Consider the following 21,967-nt stretch of genomic DNA (forward strand, 5'->3'; position numbering starts at 1 on the left):
ACTAAAATGACAATCCTCCCCAAAATGATGTACCTCTTCCAGACACTCCCCCTTCCACCCCCCACCAGATGGCTACAAAATGTGAAGTCTGATCTCTCCCTCTTCATTTGGTAGGGACGTAAACGGAGAATGAATAGGTTAGTGAGTTTCCTTCCGCCTCACGAAGAAGGCCTCCGTGTCCCAGACTTCCCGCTCTACTACAACGCTACGCAGCTTCAATACCTGGTTGAAGGGAGCAGAGCAGAATCTGAGAAGCACTGGCTCTTTCAGGACCAGGCAGTTGCTGGTACATCTTTTATAAAAATTCCCTTTTTGCCAAAACCTCATCGCCCACCCAACCTATGAGCCTCTCAAGTGACACGTACCATCCTTAAAGTTTGGGACCGGACAAACACACGGCATGCCTTTACCACTTTCCCTTTCCCGCTCACCTCCCTCTTCGATAATCCAGATTTTAACCCCTGGTGGAGAGAATCCGGTTGCCAAGCTCTAGGCCTCCTATTTAACAATGGCGAGATGGTTTCCTTCTTGCAACTCCGGGCCGAATAGGGCCTCCCCGAATCGGAACACATGCGCTATCTCCAGGTCTGACACTGGGCCATGCACCCTGATAACAGAGAACAGGCGTCGCGGCTCCTCACCCATTACGAGCGATGTCTTATCACGGGCCCTTGAATAAGAAGCTGATCTCAGACTTGTATAAACTGCTCTTATCCAGATACACTCACACTTATCACGCCGGGCGGGCACGATGGGAGAGAGACCTGGGGCGAGACCTTAACCCCCAGGAATTGGGAAGGTGCAGGTCACAGGGCGCGCCACACAGCGACACACGTAGGCCTGACTGAAACATTCACCAAGCTTGTATTCCACTTGTATAACACCCCAAGAGGCTTCACCAGGCCGATCCTACACATAGTCCCAACTGCTGGAGAGGGTGCGGAAAAAGGGGCTCGCTGGTTCACCTCTTATGGGAATGCGAACACATTCAGACTTACTGGACGCATGTACTTGACGAGGTTAATAAATATTTGGACACTGAACTCCCCAGGTTTCCCGCATCCGTACTGCTGGGAGTGCCAAACTCGCTCTCCTACCCCATTAAATCTATAAGAGCGAAACAGATAGCCATCGCCGTAGGTACAGCCATCCAGAACATACTGATACACAGGAAGACAACCCCCCCCACCCCTAATTCTCGCACACACAGGGTGATACCAGCAATTGTGGCACGTGCTGGGCATGGAAAAAATGTCTTACCCTGGCTGGCAAAGGCTCCTCCTTCAGTGACCTTTGGCAACCTTTTCTAGCCCTGCTAGCTCCTCCAGAGTTTTGGGAGTTGTACGGTCCCAAGTACCTACGTCTTCTACACCTTACTGCTCCGGACTCCTCTATGTAAGTTCTCTCAACTTTATCTAAGACGACCGCTCTACGCAGCGTCATTCAAAGGCAATGAACCTGGGAGGGACAGAGGGTGGCTTTTTGTCTGTATCTCCTCCCCTTATTTTCCTCTCTTCTCCTCTATCTGGGTGGTGGATGGGAATACATTTGTGGGGTGGGATTTCGTATTTTAATGCACCTATTATCAGATCTAGCAGACCCTAAGTGACCCGACATTATTCCCCCCCCCCGGCTTTTTTTGTGATGCTCCATAATAAAAAGATTTAAACCTATAAGTGAAATAACAAACATACATTTTATAAGATTATACCACGCTGCAAAAAGATACAAATTATTACTGGGGAATAGGTGCCTTGCCAAGATTTACAAACGGGCTGAAAATGCTACCAACGTTTATTTGTATCAAGACTTTGTAGTTGCCAAAATCACAAGCCAAAAATCATGTATCGTTGATAAATGTATCCCATAAGCATGCATGAAAGCTCTCTAACCATGACAGGTCAAGGAAGCTGGGATAAATGAATGGTTGAAGTGATTACCTATTATTGTTGAGGTGGAGAGCACAGGCGGCCTTATACCACACGAACAAGACAGGAATTTGGGGATGGAGATGCTATTTCAGACTGACCGAACAGCAGCTCTGCACGGGAAATCTACATTTAATAACATAGTAAGCAGTAGGGCAGACGCAATACTGCACTAAGTGCACAATCATTTCCATATTTTGCAGTGGTTACTATGGGGGTTGCTAAGCGTTTGTTTAATGTCATTCAAATTAAAATGGTCACATTTCTCCCATGCTTGCTTGCACCAACAGCAAATAGAAGAGGCACTTGCAACCACCACCTGCTAAAGTAATTTGCTATAACAACAAACAGTTAACTTGTAGTACTCTTTTATCCATTTGCACTTGCAAAAGCATTCAGATGGACTGAATATGAGAACTCACGCAAAATTATCGTTTATCAGTTGCCCATGCTTTGCATTCAGATATTCGCTGTACAGAAGGTTCATGAACTATACATCTCCTCATAAACAGCTTTGACAATACGATTACTGCCTCTTGAAATGAAATCTAGTGAGACCATGAAGATCTTCTAAGGTGGAATGTTCCATAAAAATAGATCACGTCATGGAAAATTGTTTATTCTTTCAAATATTGTTGGAGAAAAACTATAACTTTCAAACAATAGATTAATATATCTTCGTACCACACACACCCATTGGCATTTTTAGAACAGGACAAATGTACAGTTAACTATTAACATGCGAATTCTCAATTAACAACCAGAAATACGAGGCATCTTGTAGCAGCTCAGGTACAGGCGGGAAGGGAAAAAAAATAGTGAAAAACAAACCTGGCAGAGGAGGCGAAAGCTCGTTGTATCCTCCAAAAGAAGCATTGCGGACAAGTTTTCGGCCATCAGCTCGAGACGGATAAACAATGGTTGTAACGCCGGCACACGAGGAGAACCTGCGGCGAAGGGGGCCCTCTTCCTTCATGGCCCGAGTGGGTCTAAAGTGGTTGGCTGGTGAAGTCAGAAGTCTGGTTATAACAGGCAGATGGGGCAAAAGCCTTCTATCCGACAAGCAGTGTTACCCCCACCAACACCCACACGCGAAGGGACACACCTGAATAAGCAGTCAGTCAAGGGAGGACAGGTAGGTGAAAGCTGTCCTGCACCGTAGCTCCCTAATGAACAGCTCACCTGAAATCGCTTCTTTACCTCAACATCTTTGGCTCAGTCAATTGGCACATCATTGTCTTTTCACTTCTTGTCTAGTCGTGAGTGAATATCTGGCACCAACATCAGACTCATATGAGATTTACAGTAAACTTCTCCAAATGCTCATCCAAAGCTCAATGCCTGCATTGCACGATCGGAACCATCTAAAGAAGTGAATTTTCAGATTTAACCGATTTAAAAATAAAAAAAAGTCACAGGAATGGGGTTTTTATAACAAAGTGCACTAAAGTTAAGTGTCGAGATGTGGTGCATTGTTTAATAAATGCCGATCTTCAACCCACAGTTTATGAGGCCAAAGGTCTGGCTCAGCAACTATTAGGAGCTGCCAGATAGACGAACAGAAATGCCACATAAAAATTCATCAGCGTTGCCCACTCACTTTGTGTTAGCAATCCTTCCACTGTAAACACACGAGATGTTGGCAGAAAGAAGAATGTTCCACTTCCCGTTGAGAGAGTATGGCTATGGTGACGTGTTTGATTTGTGCTCACTTCCGCAGTACAGTTTCTTAATTTCAACCGTTGGAGCGGAGTTTGCAATGCTGTGCTACATGTGTACAAGTCTGCAACTGTGTGATAGGACGCCCCGGATAAGCTCTATAAAGCACCATCACACATGACGTTTGGTGCAAGAGCGCTGATAAGGCTCTAGACCGCAAGACTTCCACTAATATTGTGGCTGGACTGTGAACTCTGAAAAGTTTGGGTACCTGGTGCACGTCCTGCATGGATTGTGTATGTAGCTAATCCAGAGAGTCTACCTAGTCACGCAGCTGTGCGTCAATAACAGACTCCCTTGAAGGACTGGAATAGCATAATCATGTTCCTATGTTTATGGTATATCTTCACCATTTCAATCAACCCACACTCAATATATGTTGAATAAATATTCCTCTTTGTGGTCGCAGGAACTTGTCCTAACCAACTTCCTTATTTCGCAATGGGGGCTCGAACTGCTCTGATACACAATGCAGTTTTAGATGTGGCATGACTGCACAGCTGTCTGCGAACATCTATTGTTATCATTTCTTTAAAATATGCATAGAGTGGGCTTTAGGTCTGGCAGCTGTATGGGAGACTCATAGTTATCAAATCTTTAAAGTAGAAATAGTGTGGGCTTTAGCTTAGTATTCCCCTCACTCCACTTTACTGGCTGTTTTGGTGCAGCATTCTACCTTGTATGCAATACTTGCACCGCAATACACAGGGAGGATTTTACATCTCATCATTACATTTAAAAATTCTTACCTGAATTTTTATTTGAATGGAAAACAGTGGTCTTTTTTTCACTTCAGCAAGCTCTTTTGAATATTTTAGTCAGGTCTCAAAATGCAAGCCTTGCCTATTGGCTTTGTCAATGCTTGCTTCATTCGGTGTACAAAACAAAAATCAACCAGGCCAGACACTGGCATGGAGCCTACCACTTTGCCTATGGATGTCTGACAAAACAGAGTTCAACTACCAGGGCCAATAAAACTGCTCAGAAGGTTGAGCATCCACAGAATAATAGACTGGGGAGGAATGGTTAGAAGCCCAGACAGGCCTAATCAGCATTCCTATCATCCGTCTTTAAAAACAACTAGTACCACTAAGCTGGTTAGTTCCTCTATTATGTAGAGTTTGTGGTGGAGCTGGTGTAAGTGGACCATTTAGTGAACTACAAAGACTTAACAATAACAGTATAGGCTGTTCGATGTCACACTAGTGTATTTTTTCTCTATTCTGTGCATTTACTATACTCAACATTTCGTGACCCCACTGCTTAGAAGTCGCGATTAATCAAATAGCAAGCACAACTGAAAAGGAGAACACAATGTATCATAAATGTCACTCAATTAGATCATTAGGAAAAGTTACTTTTATTGCAATGTCTATGTATATCCATACAGACAGTTCAAGTAAATCCAATTCCACTTGAGTCTTGTACGTGTGTTCAAATCCAACTTTATTGGATTTTTTGTATGATAAATATTGCAATCACCCCAGTCAAAGCGTTTCGTCCCTTAGGACATTATCAGGGTTGGTTAGTCCATTAACCACTTATCACCACGTGATGTGTGCGGTGTCATCCAAAGCCAAATGTCCTCATAGAGTCAAATCTTAATGTTGGGTGATATAGTACCCACTGTTTTATCTTCTGCATCTGTCACAGCTCCCAATCCACAGGTAGGCCGACTGCACTAAATAAACTAATAAAGTTGGATTTGAACAAACATACAATACCCCGAGGAATTGGATTTGCTGGAGTTATTGGTATGGATTGACATGGACATTGCAATACATGGAACTTTTCCTAATGCTCTACTTGAGTGATACTTGGTACATTCTACGCTAGTTTTCAGTTGCTGTGCTTTTAATGTAATTAACTACCAGTTTATACGGGCACTGATAAAACAGCAACTCGGGCCTGGATTGCAGTCGCAGCTGCTCGCCTCTCTTCACAGGATCCCAGTCACAGTAAAATAAGTATTTGCCTGAAAGTCAGCCCTCGGACTACTGTGCCTAGCGCGGCAAAACACTCCAAATGCCAGTTGGATCGGGCACTCATGGAGCCACGCTCCCACGAAGGAATAAGTACTTTTCTATAAAAAGCTTTTCCAACCCACGGCTGGCGAGATGAATGCGGGGCAGATACCTTAAGGGAACCTTGGAGCACTCTTCACAACCTCCTTCTGACATGGAAATCCAAACACAGAAAGTACGAGTGTGTCGGGAAAGAAAGACCAATGCAACCAAGAAGCCCACTCTCTCACCCTTTCATCCGGTGGCATGCGGAGCGCAGGAGGAACTGCAGACTCACTCTGACAGCCACATGGGCATGAGAGACGTCAAAGCAACCATCCTGCAGTCCCACTGGAATAACAAAAAGTCAGGTGCGTGGCCAAGCCTGGTAAAAAAAGCAGCACAACAACTCGGTGCCTCGCCCCCATGTGTGTCGAATCTGTTTACGGATTAGGCAAAACCCCAGACACGATTACACACACGTGTTTAACGGAGGCCCTGTATCTAAACAAACATAAAACTATAGGCAGGATTGCTCGGCTAGTTTAACGATCGCTGCTGACATCTACAATGATCTGAAGGAAAATTCGAATCCCAAGCACTCAGTTCTCTATCCTTCGGAGTAAATTGACCACCACTGAATTTAGCAAGAGTAACATATTCTATCTACAGAGCTTGGAAATGCAAATAGGTAAGTATTTTATGAAACAAGAACTATATTCCTGCATATCAGATTTCTATGTAGTTCTCTGTTCTGCTTTCCTTGAATGAGCTTTATTCTGGTTTTAAGTTTAACCTGAAACTATTCCTTACACTAAAGCAGGTCACATTCTACCGTCTCACTTTGCGAAGTGTTTTCTCAAAAATGCATGCAGTCCAGATACCATACTCCTGGCTTTACGTTACTCTCAACTTATTCCCAGGCAATCTTGAAAAATTAAAGACTCAATTAAAATCTGAAATCGGTGCCAGACACTGAAATAGCGAACAAGAAGTGAGAGCAATTGGCGTGCTCAATACATTGCACACTACATCCGCTAAGCAAACAATCCAATGCACACCACAAACCCTAGCGCTTTAAGTAAATTCCCCAGTCGGTCACAAATACCTTTATTTTGATGAAGTACACAAAATGGGGAAAAGGCTAAAAATCGAGGTCTTTAAAGCAGCCTCGCTTAAGAGCTGACAGTAATGCCTCTCAGTGCGGCAAGGGGCAGCAGCAATTGGCAATAATGAGGTGCGACTGCCCTACCTACCTACCTACACAACCATCTCACATTCTCACCATTTCGGGAATTCGTAAGCACACGTCCTCGTTCACCATGACTCAATCAGCATGCAAATGACCAACGAAAGAAACTAGAGCGTGCCGTAAACACGCCGCACCGGCTGCAGCAAGCTGGGCACACACTCAAAACCGAGCCTCGCCTTTCACGGATGCCAAGCTCTGCCAATCTCACTCACTCACACCCGTGCCCGAGAATCAACAGGCTGTCGGCGGAGCATACTTGCCTTCAGCGCTCGCTGCCTGGAATCACAAGCGCACCATCCACAGCGCTTGGAAGCTCATGCTGCGCTGCTGTGCTCTGGTGAGGTGGGCAATCCCCTCCGTTTACCAACCAGACGTGGCAGCTTGCACTGAGACGATGCGCTGGAAAGGGAAAACAAACCGCGCGGTTTGCCTGACTGGAGCTTTCACCCCGTCGAGGCGTCTCGGGCAGGCGGCCTCCCCTCCCTCCGCCCCGCCCCCTGAACACGTGGCCCCGGTGCCTGCTCGGGTTTCACTGGCACGGGCTGCCAGCCTGAACTTCACTTCACCACTGACAGCTCCGGGCATGTAGGTCAGGCCGAACCAGATTTACTTGCAAAGCAAGGCGCGCGCTAATCCGACTCCAGGATTGGGAACGGGGCGCACACACCGCGCGCAGAGCAGCCAGAAACATGAATGGAAACGGCGAACTGGTGCGCACTGCGCTGCAACCCTTGCGATCGCGGCACCGATGCTCACTCAGACACACCTACTACAAATACCGGTTTGCAAAGTGGGCACAGGTGTACGCGTCATGGACAGAGGACCCAGCAGCGAAGCGGGCATCAGGGGGCCCGTGGGCCCGAGCCATAACGGGGCCGGGGTTCCGGCCAGGGCTTTAAGTGGGATGAAGAAACTGGGGGGTCTCAAAGGGGCGTGGTCAATGTAATTAAGGGCGTGGCTTAAAACACGTAAAATATAAATCTGTGCTTAGCAAAGTGTGCCCCCGACTGGTATTTTGCGGTTTGTCATTCCATCCAGATATATGTTTCACCCAGGGCTTTAAGTGGGATGGACAAACTGAGGAGTCTCTCAAAGGGACGTGGACAATGCAATTAAGGGCGGGGCTTAAAAATATGTAAAATAAAAATCTGTGCTTAGCATAGTGTGCCACCCCACTTGTATTTTGCGGTTTCTGTCATTGTATTCAGATATATGATACAACAAGTAACATCATACCTACAAGAATCGATGTGCCTGCGGTCTCTGCAGTACGGAAAGAAACTGACCGCCTGTGACAGGGCACAAAACAGAGCCCGATAGAGACCCGTTTCGAGGTCTCCAATAAAAAAACTGCTGGTGCTCAGCACCACTTAAAACCCTGGGTACAACAAGTAACACCATACCTACAAGTCAGGACTATCGGCTTTGTCAATGGTTGTCAGTTGCATAAAATAAATAAGCAGCAACTATGGCTTGTGTATAATATTGAAAAAGCCAAAGGCTGTGGTCGGTGGCAATCAAAGCAGTCTATGGGATTTGCTGCAGTCAGGGTTTATAAAGGACCCCAACAGACCATGGCTCCATTAGGTGCAAGGAGGGCAGCTTGGCGCACCCCTCCCACACCTGTAGCTTGGACAGGCTGGTGGCATGTAACGCAGGCGCCACACGCAGAAGTAAGGTGGGGCAGTAAAAACGGCAGTCTGCTCCCCCGCAAGACCAAGGGCACACCTACGACAACACTACCTGTGAGCCAAGAACACTCCAGCGGCGGACTGTTTAAGCTGCAGCTCAATCTCCAATTACCGTAAATAAAAAGTCCTGTGCAAAAGTCTTCCGGCACTTGCAGGTCTTATGTGCCACTGTTATCTAGATCTGAATCTTTTTGACTATAGGAAGGTGCATCAAGGAAGAATCCACTTCCAGTATGAATTACAAATCATATTCTTTATTAGCACAAATCAGCATAAAGGTTAAAATCCAGCCAACGCGTTTCGTTCCTTACAAACAGGAACTGAATCAGGGTGTATCTGATGTTCACGATGTCTCTGCCGTGCAGTCTGGTTTCAGAGTTGGAGGAAATGGTGTTTCACTGAGTGCAGCGATCGATGAGCAGACAGACAAATGCCACACTATAGGTCTAGTTTGTTAACAGGACCTGAATGATTCCATTAAACTTGTGAGCTGAGGCATGCACTGGGTTGGCCAATTACATCAGTCTATATATTTATATCTACTTAAAGTCCAGGATAAAGCGAATGAAAACCTAAGATATTTGCTTTGCTAAGATTGCTTTTGCCTGGTAGGGTGTGGCATGGATGCTCATGAACAGCCCAGTCCCCAGCAATGGTGGCTTTAGTTCTAGCTATTATTGGGCATTGATGGTGCATAGCTCATTACTTTCCTTGACGGAAGTAGATAGGTTAGTAAATCTGATACAAAATCTCGGATCTTATTTGTCAGTGTTCTTTCTCTGTTTACGCCTATAGAAGGTGTTTTGGTGCAAAAGCTCTTATTTGAAAAGGAGAACTATCCCCCTCTCTGCTATGTGGCCTTTGCAAGTCGTATTCCAGGGTCCTCCGACTTTGACACTGTTTTATTTATTTATTTTTTATTTATTTATTTTATAAACTTGTATGGCGCAACAGCTACCCAAGAAGGGTTTCCCGGCGCCTGAGAACACAGCATCATAGATGGGAGAGTATAGCTGGGTCAACCAGGTTTTTAACGCTTTACGGAACTTGGAGAGACTTCCCTCCTTTCGTATGTGAAATGGAAGTGAGTTCCATATAGTGGGACCCAGGTGGGAAAAGGATCTTCCTCCCATCCTGGAAAGCTTGAATCTCGTTCGCTCTATTGGAGATCTGTGAATTAAAGAACATATAGAGGTGGTTGAAGATACTGACCCCTAATATTTTTCATTTAGTCTACTTATATGATCTGGTATTGTCCACCAATTGTTATCTTTATTAGTGTCACACAAAAACATATCTGCCCAGATTCAACATGTGGCTGATTCATGAGTCCCGCCCACCGTGAGATCATCGCATAGAATCCAGATCTTCTATTCCCTGTCCATGATATGGGATAGAGGACCAAATCATTCCTAATTAACAACGTGCTGTCTAAGTGTGTATGGCTTGGGGAAATATTGGTCTTTGTTTGCATAGGTTTCTCCTCGGCTGTGGTTGCTAAGGGAAAGCAGAAAAGTCTATTGCAGTGGTTCAGTGTCCACACCATTTCTAAAGTAAAACCAGACATGTTAGTAAAACATCAGTAACAACTGATGTGTGTATGCATGTATGTGTGTATATAGATATTCACACACACACAACCATATATGTACCGATACATTATTTGCTCTACAATGGTGCTCAATGTTGGCTCATACCCCATCAGTTAGTTGGTCTAAAAAAAAAACACCAACAAAAAACAAACCTCTCTCATAAGTCTAAGAATAGAGCACAAATGGCAGCGTTCCAGAAGGTTTAACTTGAACAAAGTAAAAGAAGAAAGAAAATCACTCCAAAAGAGTAAAGGGCTCAGTACACAGCACAAACAGCATCGTTCCAGGAGGTTTCAATTGTAAAAAGTCAAACAAGAAAGAAAACTACTCCAATTGAGTAAAGGGTAATAAGCCTTTATTTAAATGTGATACGGAAACACGGCTGCGTGTACCAGTTGTGACTAGGAGTATCTAGACGTAATATTTTGTGCCTCGTGTGAATGTCTTATGAATCTATACGACTGCAAACTGAAAGATTGGTGTATTGTGTACGCTAACGAAAGCTACTTGCATGTGAAAAAAGCCAGCATAGAGTGCGCTGAAAAACTAGACAACCAAACGTGATTGCAGTACAATTAATTCACAAAAACTACAGAGCACTTGTCCACTCGACCACACAATATTCACATTAAGCTATTATTTGCAATGGACTACTTCTGACTCACGGGTAGCCTAGTAACACCCAAGCATCAATACAGGACGAGGAGCGCAAATCACACCGAAGTGAATAATTTATCAAAGACCAGGCGTTTGGAATGCAAAAACTGTGCACTCAGCTGCACACGGCCGAGCTCTAATCCCTCTGTTTATGGGATGAGCAGCCCAGCGAATACAAATATCGGCTCAAGCTGAACTCCCCGAATAACATGCATTTCACGACCGCGGCAACAGTAAGGAAGTAATGGATGAGAATGAGACCTCCATGTACACGGATTCATCCACTTGTTCTAAATAGTACATGCCCAGTGTATTCTGTTGTACGGTAGCCCATCACAGATACCGGAAGGGTTGATATGATAGTGCCAAATGGGGATGAACATTTGTCCAGCTGTCGAAGAAACTGTTATGGGTTCAAATTTAACAGATGCAATGTGCGCATAGGAGATGATCCCAGGGACTCCTAATTAGGCCTGGACAGTGAACTCTGCTCCGTTCCTGGAGTTTTCTGTAGCAAAACTCCACGAACTAAGCCCAGGCCTGCTCATAATACACAAACACAGCCTAGTCAAAGACCACCAGGACACCACCACCAAAGCGAATTTTAATAACTGTAGCATTCTCTGACTTCAGAAGCAGGGGCCCGCTATCATTAGTGCTGCAGGTGCAGTGGCACTGGGGCCCATGGTATGAGGCCCCCCTCAACTTCAATAATGGCCGTTTTTTTTTTTACTAACCAGGTGAGAGAGAGAGAGACCCCATTTCCTGTTGCTTTACGCATTACAACACATTCACTGCACCACAGGCCACAAAAAAGTAAATTCACCCCCACCCTTCAAATAGCTACACTGAGGAAAATGGCAAATTAAATAAAATGTGATTTGTTGGACTATTCTCTTTCCTACATGCGGGCCGCATAAATCCAATGTTACCAATAGTTCTTGATTTGATTGGTTTGATATCTCTAAAATGATAGTCTGTATATAATCATGTCGAAGAGATTTATCAAATGTCTGTCTTCTACGCTTGGTTGAGCATAGAACTTGTTTTTAATTGTATGTTTATATGTTTGTTTTTATGACAGCCCTGAAGAAGTCCCTAGTGGACGAAACGCATCGACTGTGTAATCCTTTTTTTCTTCACGTTATTTGGAATAAAAAAGAATCGAAATTAAGGAACTCAATTTCTGTGATTATTAGAATTATAACTGTTTTTATTGTCTTAAATTGTGTTGTGCACCTGTGCGTTTATGTACATTGTTAAAGTTCTCTTATGAACTGGCATTGAGATGGTGGGTGCTAATCAGTGTGCACACAAATCCCTTAACCAAGCATAAAGGGTAACTTATGTTGAGGAGTCATTTGGGTTAGGTGCTATGACTAAGGCTCCACTATCCTCTGTTTCCAATCCTGCAACGCTCTGCTCCCCTTAACATAAAGTGTGCAGACAACCATACAGCATATTGAACCAGCTATTTGCTTTCTCTATCCACCCATCCTAAAATCGGTTGTTAAAATACTTTGTTGCATACTCCGTTGCTGGCGCAGATTCTGCACGTAATTTATAAAATAACCACATGACTGGAGGAAGGGTATGATCAAGCTCAGCACCAGAGCAAACATATCTTCAACAGCAACTGGAGGGCAAAGTACAAAAAGACGGTTTCCTTGCAAGTAGAGAATTGATTAGACCAGGTCTTAAAAATATGAATGGTGCAATATCTCATTTGTAATATCATATTTGTTACTAGCTACTAAAGCGGACTGCAATAGTTAGGAACATAATTTTGTGTTTTCATATGGGACAAAGTCTGTGGAGTCATTCTCTAGCAGTAGCACTACAATCTCGTAAAAAACAGAAATCACAAAAAGCCTGTAATCTATAGAGCAGGGGTGTCCAACCTTTTCTATAATAAGAGCTACTTATGTTCAGTGAAAATCATGCTGAGCTACTACTATTATTCATGTTGTAGAGTGACAAGATTACATTTGCGACGACCACGTGTAAGATTGTTCACTTCAGTGCATCAGGCAGGGATGCCAGCAATAATGCAAAAGAGGTGTAACAACTTGGAATGCCTCTACATGGGTATTACGTACCAGTCCTATCTGCAATGCCCCTAGCACTAAGGTTATACTACGGGTAATAAAGCCTACTCAGTGCTACATGATTAGTCACTCAAATTTCATCTTTAAATATACTTTGGAAGTTCAACCATGTTTTTCCAAACACCGGCTATTCCATTTCCAAAACAGCCTTTTCAATTTCAGTATACATAAGTTAATTCGTCCATGCAAAAATTTCTAACTTAGTAGAATGGGCTGCACATAGGAGAACTACTCACAGGTAGCTTAAGAGCTACCAGTAGCTCAATAGCTACTCGCTGGTGAAGCCTTCTATAGGGACACATGCTAAACACGTGTGAGGATTTAACCTTGTGATCATAATATCTGAAGGAGAAGCAATGTCTTCCTTAGCCACATACGTCCCATCACAAAATATTGGTCAAAAATATAGCCCGCCATCCTATATACTTCAAAAGTTGCACTGAAATCACCCAGAACGTATTAACAAGAAATGGGCTGCAAGACAAAAGGCCTATTGGCCTTTGACGGACACTTTTCCCTTGTGTCACGGTATCCTCTGGAGCTACGTGGCACTGTCGTTTATAGTATAGTGCTATGATCTTTACATGCTTAAATCTCAGGCTCAAACATACAACATAGGAGTCGAGCGCCCCTTTGGCCAAATCGAATCTTTACACTTGAAATCAAATTAGAGGCCCTAGCTTCAGTGCCCCTACCTGAAGAGGGAAACATACATCTCCGGGCGATCACTAATATAGCTCCAAATGTAAAAACAAAATGATCAGCTGACTGCCTAGAGACCTCCGACCAGGCAGGGTATCTGTCCGTGAGAGCGGCGGGTGATGTGCTCCCGTACAGTCGGTCATTAAAATCACATCACCCTTCTTGAAACCTTTCACATCCATAGGGATGTATCAGAGGACATGTGGAACCTCACAGCACTTGCATTCCTGACTGTACCCAAATGAACAAAGGCCAGTGCCATTAAACAATCCAACAATTCAAATACCATGACCTAGAACAAGTGGCATACCCACCAGTCTGTGGTAGACCTGCCATAGTTCACCTGGTCAGCCACTGCTTCAATCACCAAAGCAAGACAAAGGAAGAGAATCAAATGATGTAATGCACCCAAGGAAGGGAAGCCCACAGTTTGCTGTGCTAGCAGGTTGGTAAAAAAAAAAACGCCCAAGACATTTAGAACTGTAAATGTAAAAGCAAGCACAAACAGATTTAAAGATTAGATAGGAGCAACAAAGTTTCCAGGTCAGATTGTCCCGCACACTAGACATTTCTGGTGAACTGACCGAATGGGGTTGCCTTGCTGGAATAGCAGAAATCGTGCCGATGCAAAAGAAAGTTTAAAATGATCAGAAAAGGTCTCATTTCAGGGGTGAAGTTAAACATATGATTAAGGAACTAAGAAGACCAGAGAGCACCGATGAGTGGTCTAATTTTTTTTTTTTGCTGTACTTCATAGGGCTTCAAGAATGCAGGTTAGAGCCATTTTAAAAGCTCTTAATCGTGCACTGGAAATCAATAAGAATAGGCTCAAACGAAATATTGACTGAGGACACTTTCATTAGTTAACCTAGAAAAATCTTTACAAGGGACTACAATATAATGAGACGTGGGTTCAAAATATAGGACTCCTCTGTAATGAGTTGGGATGACGTCATGACAAAAGCACATCCTTTTGGAAGTGAGGTCCCTGCTTGTCCAACCCCTTTGTACCCATCTCTTTTCTGATTTACCAAAAACTGATAAGCCTTTTTTGTTTTTTTCCAGTTAACACAATGAGAGAAAAGAGCATCCGACTGAAACGAGTTTACATTGAGATGTGCGCATCGCATGCAACAAGTGAACTGTGATTGCAGCAATTTAGTTGGGATTTTTATTTTATTTATTAAGGATGGGCCATGGTAGACACAGCTTTATGGACCACTCATGTAACCTTTAAATGCATCTTCTCTTTAACTGGCAAATAGGAAGTACGAAGGCCTAGTAATACATGCAACTTCACAGCATTTATGAACGGCTATCACATTGAGAAATCTTTGCAGATTGTTAGTAAGATATCTGCGGCAAGCCATATGGACACTGTTTGAAAAGCCCAGTCTGTGAAGGGGTATTGCCAGGAGAGATGTGTAAAAGTCAGAATGCAACCAATTATCTATAGAACATAATCAGACAAACCAGGAAATGAGCATTCGTGAGGTTGATGCCTGAATGACAGCTAGGCATCAGCCACACCAACTCTCTTGACTGAATTCACCAGTTTTAAGGGCAAGCTCTTTTGGGAAGATTTCAGTAGGCCAAAAAGTGGCTGAACTCCTCTGTCACCATTAATCCAAGCTCTATTTCAGTTTAAACACAGAAAATTAGCACCCTCAATTTTAAGATAAGAGAATTTTGTGAATTCTCTACTGACAAGCACATCTTAAGTAAGGGTTACCTGTCTTTGGCTTAGAAGAGAGCAAACTCCTCCTTAACAGGGACGTTTTATACATAAAACATGCATGTGGCACAAATATGGATAAGAACCCTGAAGTACTCCGCAGGAGAGCAATTGGTGGGAGGTTGAGAAAAGAGGGACTATTTCAAATATTTCTTGAAGGAAGGACTTGATCGAGGCCTGTGCCTCAATGGCACTCCTCTAGTTTTTTCTAATGCAGGACTTAAGTCTTTGTCAAAAGCTACTGACAAGTCAAGAACAACCAATGCTGCAAAGACACCTACCACAACCTCTGATCAAAGGCCATCATGGACGTCTGTCATCATGGATTATGTCCCATGGGCTGATCTGATATCAGCAAGCGCTCTATCTAGCAGAAGGTTCTTTTACAGGAAAGTCTGGAGTGAAGACCGATCGCCTCTATGAGCCTCGCTGGATATGGCAGGTTGGGAATAGTTCTATATTTTAACAACATTTGCAGATAAGCCTGCTTTTACCCAGCAAAGAAGTGATCAATGCTCTGTTAGGTGCTTATAAGTAGTATAAATTCAAAACCTCAATGCGGCGTTGAATACATTTTGTAGAGCTATCACATTTTAAACATTCCTGCTGGACACACACATTCTGGAGAGCGTGAGACTCTACTACCTTTTTGTAAGCTCCAAGTGCTTTCAAGATCGAGTACAAGAAAGACTATACAAAGTAGGGTGGCGTAACACATCTACCAAGAACCGTAGTAAGATTGGAGCAATTGCCTCAGCACACAGTTCTTCTACAATATACCACCGGTCATTTTTGGGGCTTCACTGCATTAATAATTTGTCAGCCCTACATTGTCCCTGAAATTCTGATTTCTTTACAGTCATACGTTCTCGTAGAAACGCAGAGTTTCACGATTCTTTTCCCCTGACGCGCTCAAGCTAATACTCCTGGCCATGGTAACATCTCGCCTAGATTACGGCAATGCCCTCTATCATGGCATTCCCGACTATCTCATGAGGCGTCTTCAACTGGTTCAAAACCAGGCCGCACGGCTGGTTTTTAACTTACCAAAATCACACCATGTAACTCCCTTCCTTTTCTCCCTGCATTGGCTCCCTGTCCGGCAGCGTGCCTTATTCAAGCTCGGCTGCACCATCTTTAAAGCCCGGACAGGCTCCGCCCCTTCCTTCATTAATTCAGCCATTCAAAACTATATTCCCTCAAGAGATCTCCGATCTTCTTCCCACCACCTCCTTGTGGTTCCCCGCTTCAAACGGAAGAAGTGGGGGGGCTCCAAGTTTGCGACCGTGGGCTCAGCTTTTTGGAATTCCCTCCCATCTTCTCTAAGAACCTGCTCCCAGTACCCTTTGTTCCGCAGAGACCTCAAGACCTTCCTCTTCACCCAAGCCTTCCCATCTTGAACGGTCACATTCCCCATCCTTCCTGCTCCCCGAGTAGCAGTTGCCAGTTAGCGCCAAGAAACCGCTAGGTGTACGAGCGCTCTACAAATCCCTTCAAACTCAAACTCAAACTCCATTTTCTTTTTGGAGTGCCTTTGGACTTGATAATAAGACTGGACTTTGAATCTTAAATTTTGGATCAGGAAGGTGTGTACGTTAAGTAAATCTGCTTAAATCTTGCCGCAGCTTATGAATTATCATGAAAGTATCCACAGCTTTTATCAAATAAAATTCAGAGTAAAGAAAAACTGAAAACAATTTCGAAAAGATTTCCTACAGAGAAGTCAAGAGACTACTATTTAAGAGCATTACGTTGATTAAATGAATACAGAGACATATATTATGTAGAACATGGATATCTGAAACGGGTTTCTATTTGAGTTTAAATGGACCTGGCTATGGTGCACATATCAGCATATGGCATTTTCTTCATAATACAGCCAATATTCATTTTGATGAAGGGCCTGCACTAGTTACCAGAAAACATAACTGAAATCTGGCTGCATGGTTGTGAGAAGACAGCGTGATCTAGATTTTTGGCCACTGATTGCCTCAGGATTAATGTTTAAGGTAACAGGACTTTTATGTAGTTTTAGAATTATCTTAGCTGTTAATTGTTCTTGGGGTAAAACCAATATGTTCTAGGAATTTTAAGTCTAAAACGTAATTTTGTTATTTCCCTTCCGACAGTTTTTTTGATAGATTTATGTTCACATAGCCTCTGTAGTATTTATGACTAAATAGTTTAGAATATGGATGTATTTACTTTCAGGAACCCTTTCAACAAAGCTATAATATTGGCATAATTCAAATATGTTGTACACCTGATGGCAGTCAAAGTAGCAATTTGCATTGTCCTAACAGGGTGTACTGGCTTCAGTTTATCTGGTGCAAAACATTTGTAAACAATACTTTCCTAGAAACCAACAAAACACCAGGCACATAAATTGATGAGGAAGAGCAGCATTTTCGAAAATCTAGTTCTCAGTTGGTATAATATTATGCAATAGAATGTAAGCATACCGTCCACATGCATATTGCTGTGGGATCCTAAAAGTTTAACATTGTTTGAGTTTAGCATTTTAAGAATGTATGCACTGGCATACATAACTTCTCTGTCTTTGCTCAGACTCAATCTTGTCCGATATGCACAATAGTTCTTTAGTCCTTTGTGCGCAGTAACAGAAATTTGTTTTGGACATCTGAGTGAGAATAGAGTACATTCATTTTATAGCCGACCCACTCCAAAGATTCTTTTATTCACCCAAGACTTCTAAAATATAATTCTGTCATATTTTATGATATATGGATTTTGCCAGGGTGATCATCCAATGCTATAGCATTGTATGTTGATGGAAGAAACAAAACATTTAACATTTACACTTTCAATAGAATTGAATTGAATTGAATTGAAACTGCACTTGTATAGCGCTATCTACCCGGAGGCCTCGTAGCGCTTATGACTGGAGACTTATTTAGCGCGGGCTCGGGTAGATCAGCAGGATTTAGCAAACAGGTGAGTTTTCAGGGCTTTCCTGAAGGAAAGATGATTGGTAGTTCCTCTAAGGGTTAAAGGAAGAGTGTTCCAGAATTTAGCCGCAGTGTGTGAAAAGGAGCGGCCTCCCCAGCGGGCTTTCCTGACTCTGGTGGAGGAGGCCAGCTGGAGGGTACCGGATCGGAGGGGGCGTGACGGAACATAAGGAGTGACAAAGGGCTGTAAAATTGCAGGGCCAAGGTGATGAAAGGCTTTGTGAAGAGTGCACATAGCCTTGAATTGTACTCTGGCCGCTATGGGGAGCCAGTGAAGTTCCCTTAGGGCATTCCTTGCTGACTGCCAGCGAGGGAGGTTGTAGAGCAGGCGGGCTGCACTGTTTTGGGTGACTTGGAGCTTCTGGATGACAAAGGAGGGGGCTCCCATATAGAGGACGTTCCCGTAGTCCAGGCGAGATAGTATGAGAGCCTGGACTAGGATCCTCCTTGCCTGAAATGGAAGCAGAGGGAGCACCTTCCGCAGCATCCTCATCAATCCAAAACAGGTGGCTGCGGTCTTTGTGGCTTGGGCTGAGAAGTTCAAGGCTGTGTCAAACCAAATCCCCAAGCTTTTTATTTGGGTCTTGGGAGCTGGGGGCGAGCCCAAACATGGTGGCCAGATGGAAGCAAAGACAGAGGGGGAGGGGTTACCCAATAAGATGACATCTGTCTTCTCCCCGTTAAGTTTTAAACAGGAAGATTGCATCCATCTGGCAACAGCCTCTAGACAGGGGCCTAGGGTGTTGGACGATACCTCCGAGTGGTCTAAAGAGACCACCAGTTGGGTATCGTCCGCGTAGGTGATAATACGCACACGGAAGGGTTGGACAATCCTGTCTAGGGGTTCCATGTAGGTGTTAAACAGGGTGGGGCTCAGGGAAGAGCCCTGAGGAACCCCGCACCTGAGAGGATGTTTAGGCGACACTGCCTCGCCCTCAAAGACCTGGAAGAAGCGGTCAGTCAGGAAGGATGTCAGCCAGTCCAGAGCCGGGCCCGACACGCCCATGTCCGCCAGTCGTTGTAATAGCGTGACATGGTTGACCGTGTCGAACGCGGCGCTGAGGTCTAATAAGATGATGGCAACTTTGCCACCCTGGTCTAACACTGCTCTTGCTTCCTCTGTTACCGCTAGGAGGGCGGTTTCGGTCCCATGTAGGGGGCGAAACCCTGTCTGAGAGGCACGTAGAAGGCTATTTGACTCCAAATAGTTCATCAGGGTGTTATTTACGTGCCTCTCAAGCAGTTTACTCAGCCAAGGGAGGAGGGAAATAGGACGATAATTCGCCAAGTTGGATTGGTCGAGATTGGGCTTCTTCAACAAGGCCCTCACCGTCGCGCACTTCCAGGAGGGAGGTACGGATTTAGAGGAGATGGAAGTGTTGAGAACGTCCAATATGACCGGGCGAATTATGTCCATGGCCTAAATAAGGGTCTGAGGGGGTGCTGAATCGTTAGGGGAGCCTGAAGTGACTTTGAGGATGAGTCTATCTAGAGCCGGAATGTCTAAGGGTGGGATTGTGTCAAGCCTACACGGGATAGGGATATCGGAGGTGGGGGAAATAAGGGGTTCCAAGTCATTATTAACATCCCCAAAAGAGGAGTATATAGTCTGTATTTTTCCGGAGAAAAAATCAGCCAGTTCATTGCAGCGGTTTTGTGCACCATCAGCAGAGGGGCATTCCGCAGGGGGTGAGATGAGTGACTTGACAATTTTAAAAATTTCCCTTGGGGCGTTAGCGGCTGCATTAATTTTGCTGCCGTAGAAGGAGGTCTGTGCCGTCTTTATCTCCTGTTTATAGAGCCTGATGGCAGCTCTATAATCATCCTTCCTAGACTTGGAGTAGTCCTGTCTCCAAGCTCTTTCATATTTGCGACAGGCTAATTTCATGGTCTTGAGAGTGGGAGTAAACCATGGGGCAGCTCTAGGTCTTTTCGTGAGGTTGCTGGCCTGTACAGGGAGGACCGTGTCGAGTGTGGAGGAGATCCAGTCATCAAAATTGTTGGCTGCTGTAGTGGGATTCAGCACCTTCCCAGGTATGTCTTTAACCAGGGCGGCTTCCCAGGCGGGGAGGGGAAGTGAGGACCATTTCCTACCTCGACGTTTAACGAGGCCGCAAGTGGAGGGAGAAAGATTGGTGCGCCAAGTGAAGGGTATTAAAAAATGATCCGTCCAGGGTAATGGGACAGGGGGTTCGACCAAGAGATCACCAATATTGCTGTAAATGTGGTCCAGCAAGTGACCTCTATTGTGGGTTGCAAGAAATCCCTTTTGGTGTAAATCCAGCGCGTGAAGATTGGAACAGAGGGTATTGGCAGCAGTATCGTGGGGGTCATCTAAATGCAAGTTAAGATCTCCCAACAAAGTAAAGTTGGGTGAGGATAACACGATACCTGCAGCAAGATCCGTAATATTAGTAATAAAATTGTTGAGAGCACCAGGAGGACGGTAGGCTAGGATGCCAGAGAAGGTAGTGGTGGGGGAGAAATCAAGCGAAAAGTGTAAACTTTCGCAAGCTGGCACGGTTGTGGGAGTAATTCGGCATTTGTAACTGTCACGATAGACAATAGCCACTCCTCCACCTCTTCCAATCTGGCGATCTAGTCTCTTTAGCGTAAATCCTTGAGGGATGGCCCAGACGATAGCTGGATCATTGTCCATATGGAGCCACGTTTCCGTTAGGAAAAGTGCGTGAGGATTAAGGTCTTCAATCAAAGAGTGTAGCTCAGTATGGTGTTTACAGACGGACCTGCAATTCAAGAGGAACATTTTCCATTCCTAAGTGGGTGGTGATGGGCGAGTAGAAGGGATGGAAGGGCGCCAGTTGCAGTGTTTGCAGACGTAATCAGTATGATGAGGAAGGTAAGTATGGGCACATGTCGAATTAAAAGAAGGACAAAGGGCATGAAGCGATGTTACGTCATAAGACAGCGGAGGGCCTACCATGGTGAACGAGACTAGGCACCGGTCAGCGGGAAGCGTCTGGACGCGGACTGGCGCAGACTCGCAGACAATAGGATATTTGTATTAGATTTTCTTCACTAAAGCAACAGTTTTTGGCACTTACACATGAATTAGAATTAATACATGGGTGGAATTTGGTAGTCTCAATTGCACCAATTCTCAACACTACTTGTCAACCATTATCAAGTGAAGTTAGAAATTTGTTTTTGACATCTGAGTGAGAATAGAGTACATTCATTTCATAGCCGACCCACTCTAAAGATTCTTTTCCTCGCCTAAGACTGCTAAAATATAATTAATATATTCTGCAGTGGGTGTTAATTGCCCTTCCTACAATTAAGGCACAGGAGTAAAAAAAGTAAATCAACAGCGGTACAGTCCCGGTACCATATGGGCCATAAGCCTATTTGTATTCATCACCCTAATCCCAAAAAAGGTCAACTGCCCCGTGGGCCTCACATCTGTTCTAAGTAGTAGTTTGTGCCAGCAATACAAGCATTTTTGACTAGGTCAATCTAAACATTCCATACAAGGTGCTAGTAGATCATACGTCAATTGTTGTTCACTTTTGTTTTCAGATCCCCTCTAGAATCTCCAATTAATTTTGCACAAGGCAACTCAGTTCAGGAGCTGAAGGGTGTATTTAACG

General features: G+C 44.3%; 1 protein-coding gene across 4 annotated transcripts in view; it reads right to left on the minus strand.

Annotated features, from left to right (window-relative positions):
- Window positions 1-21,967, minus strand: part of OSBPL8 (oxysterol binding protein like 8) — a 1,216,063-nt gene that overhangs the window by 419,437 nt on the left and 774,659 nt on the right. The window contains exons 1-2 of one of the 4 annotated variants that reach the window (XM_086918074.1): window positions 7,163-7,365; window positions 2,760-2,930 (exon numbers count right to left, since the gene is read on the minus strand). The exons of 2 other annotated variants lie outside the window; for them this stretch is intronic. In XM_086918074.1, the coding sequence (XP_086774200.1) occupies window positions 2,760-2,904 (145 nt within the window). In that variant the 5' untranslated portion in view covers window positions 2,905-2,930; window positions 7,163-7,365. Of the gene's footprint in view, window positions 1-2,759; window positions 2,931-7,162; window positions 7,387-21,967 lie in introns of those variants that run through there. One more of the 4 variants, XM_086918073.1, reaches the window with a different exon arrangement.

The sequence above is a fragment of the Lissotriton vulgaris genome, chromosome 1_1, assembly GCF_964263255.1.
Source record: "Lissotriton vulgaris chromosome 1_1, aLisVul1.2, whole genome shotgun sequence".
NCBI classification, from domain to species: Eukaryota; Metazoa; Chordata; class Amphibia; order Caudata; family Salamandridae; genus Lissotriton; species Lissotriton vulgaris.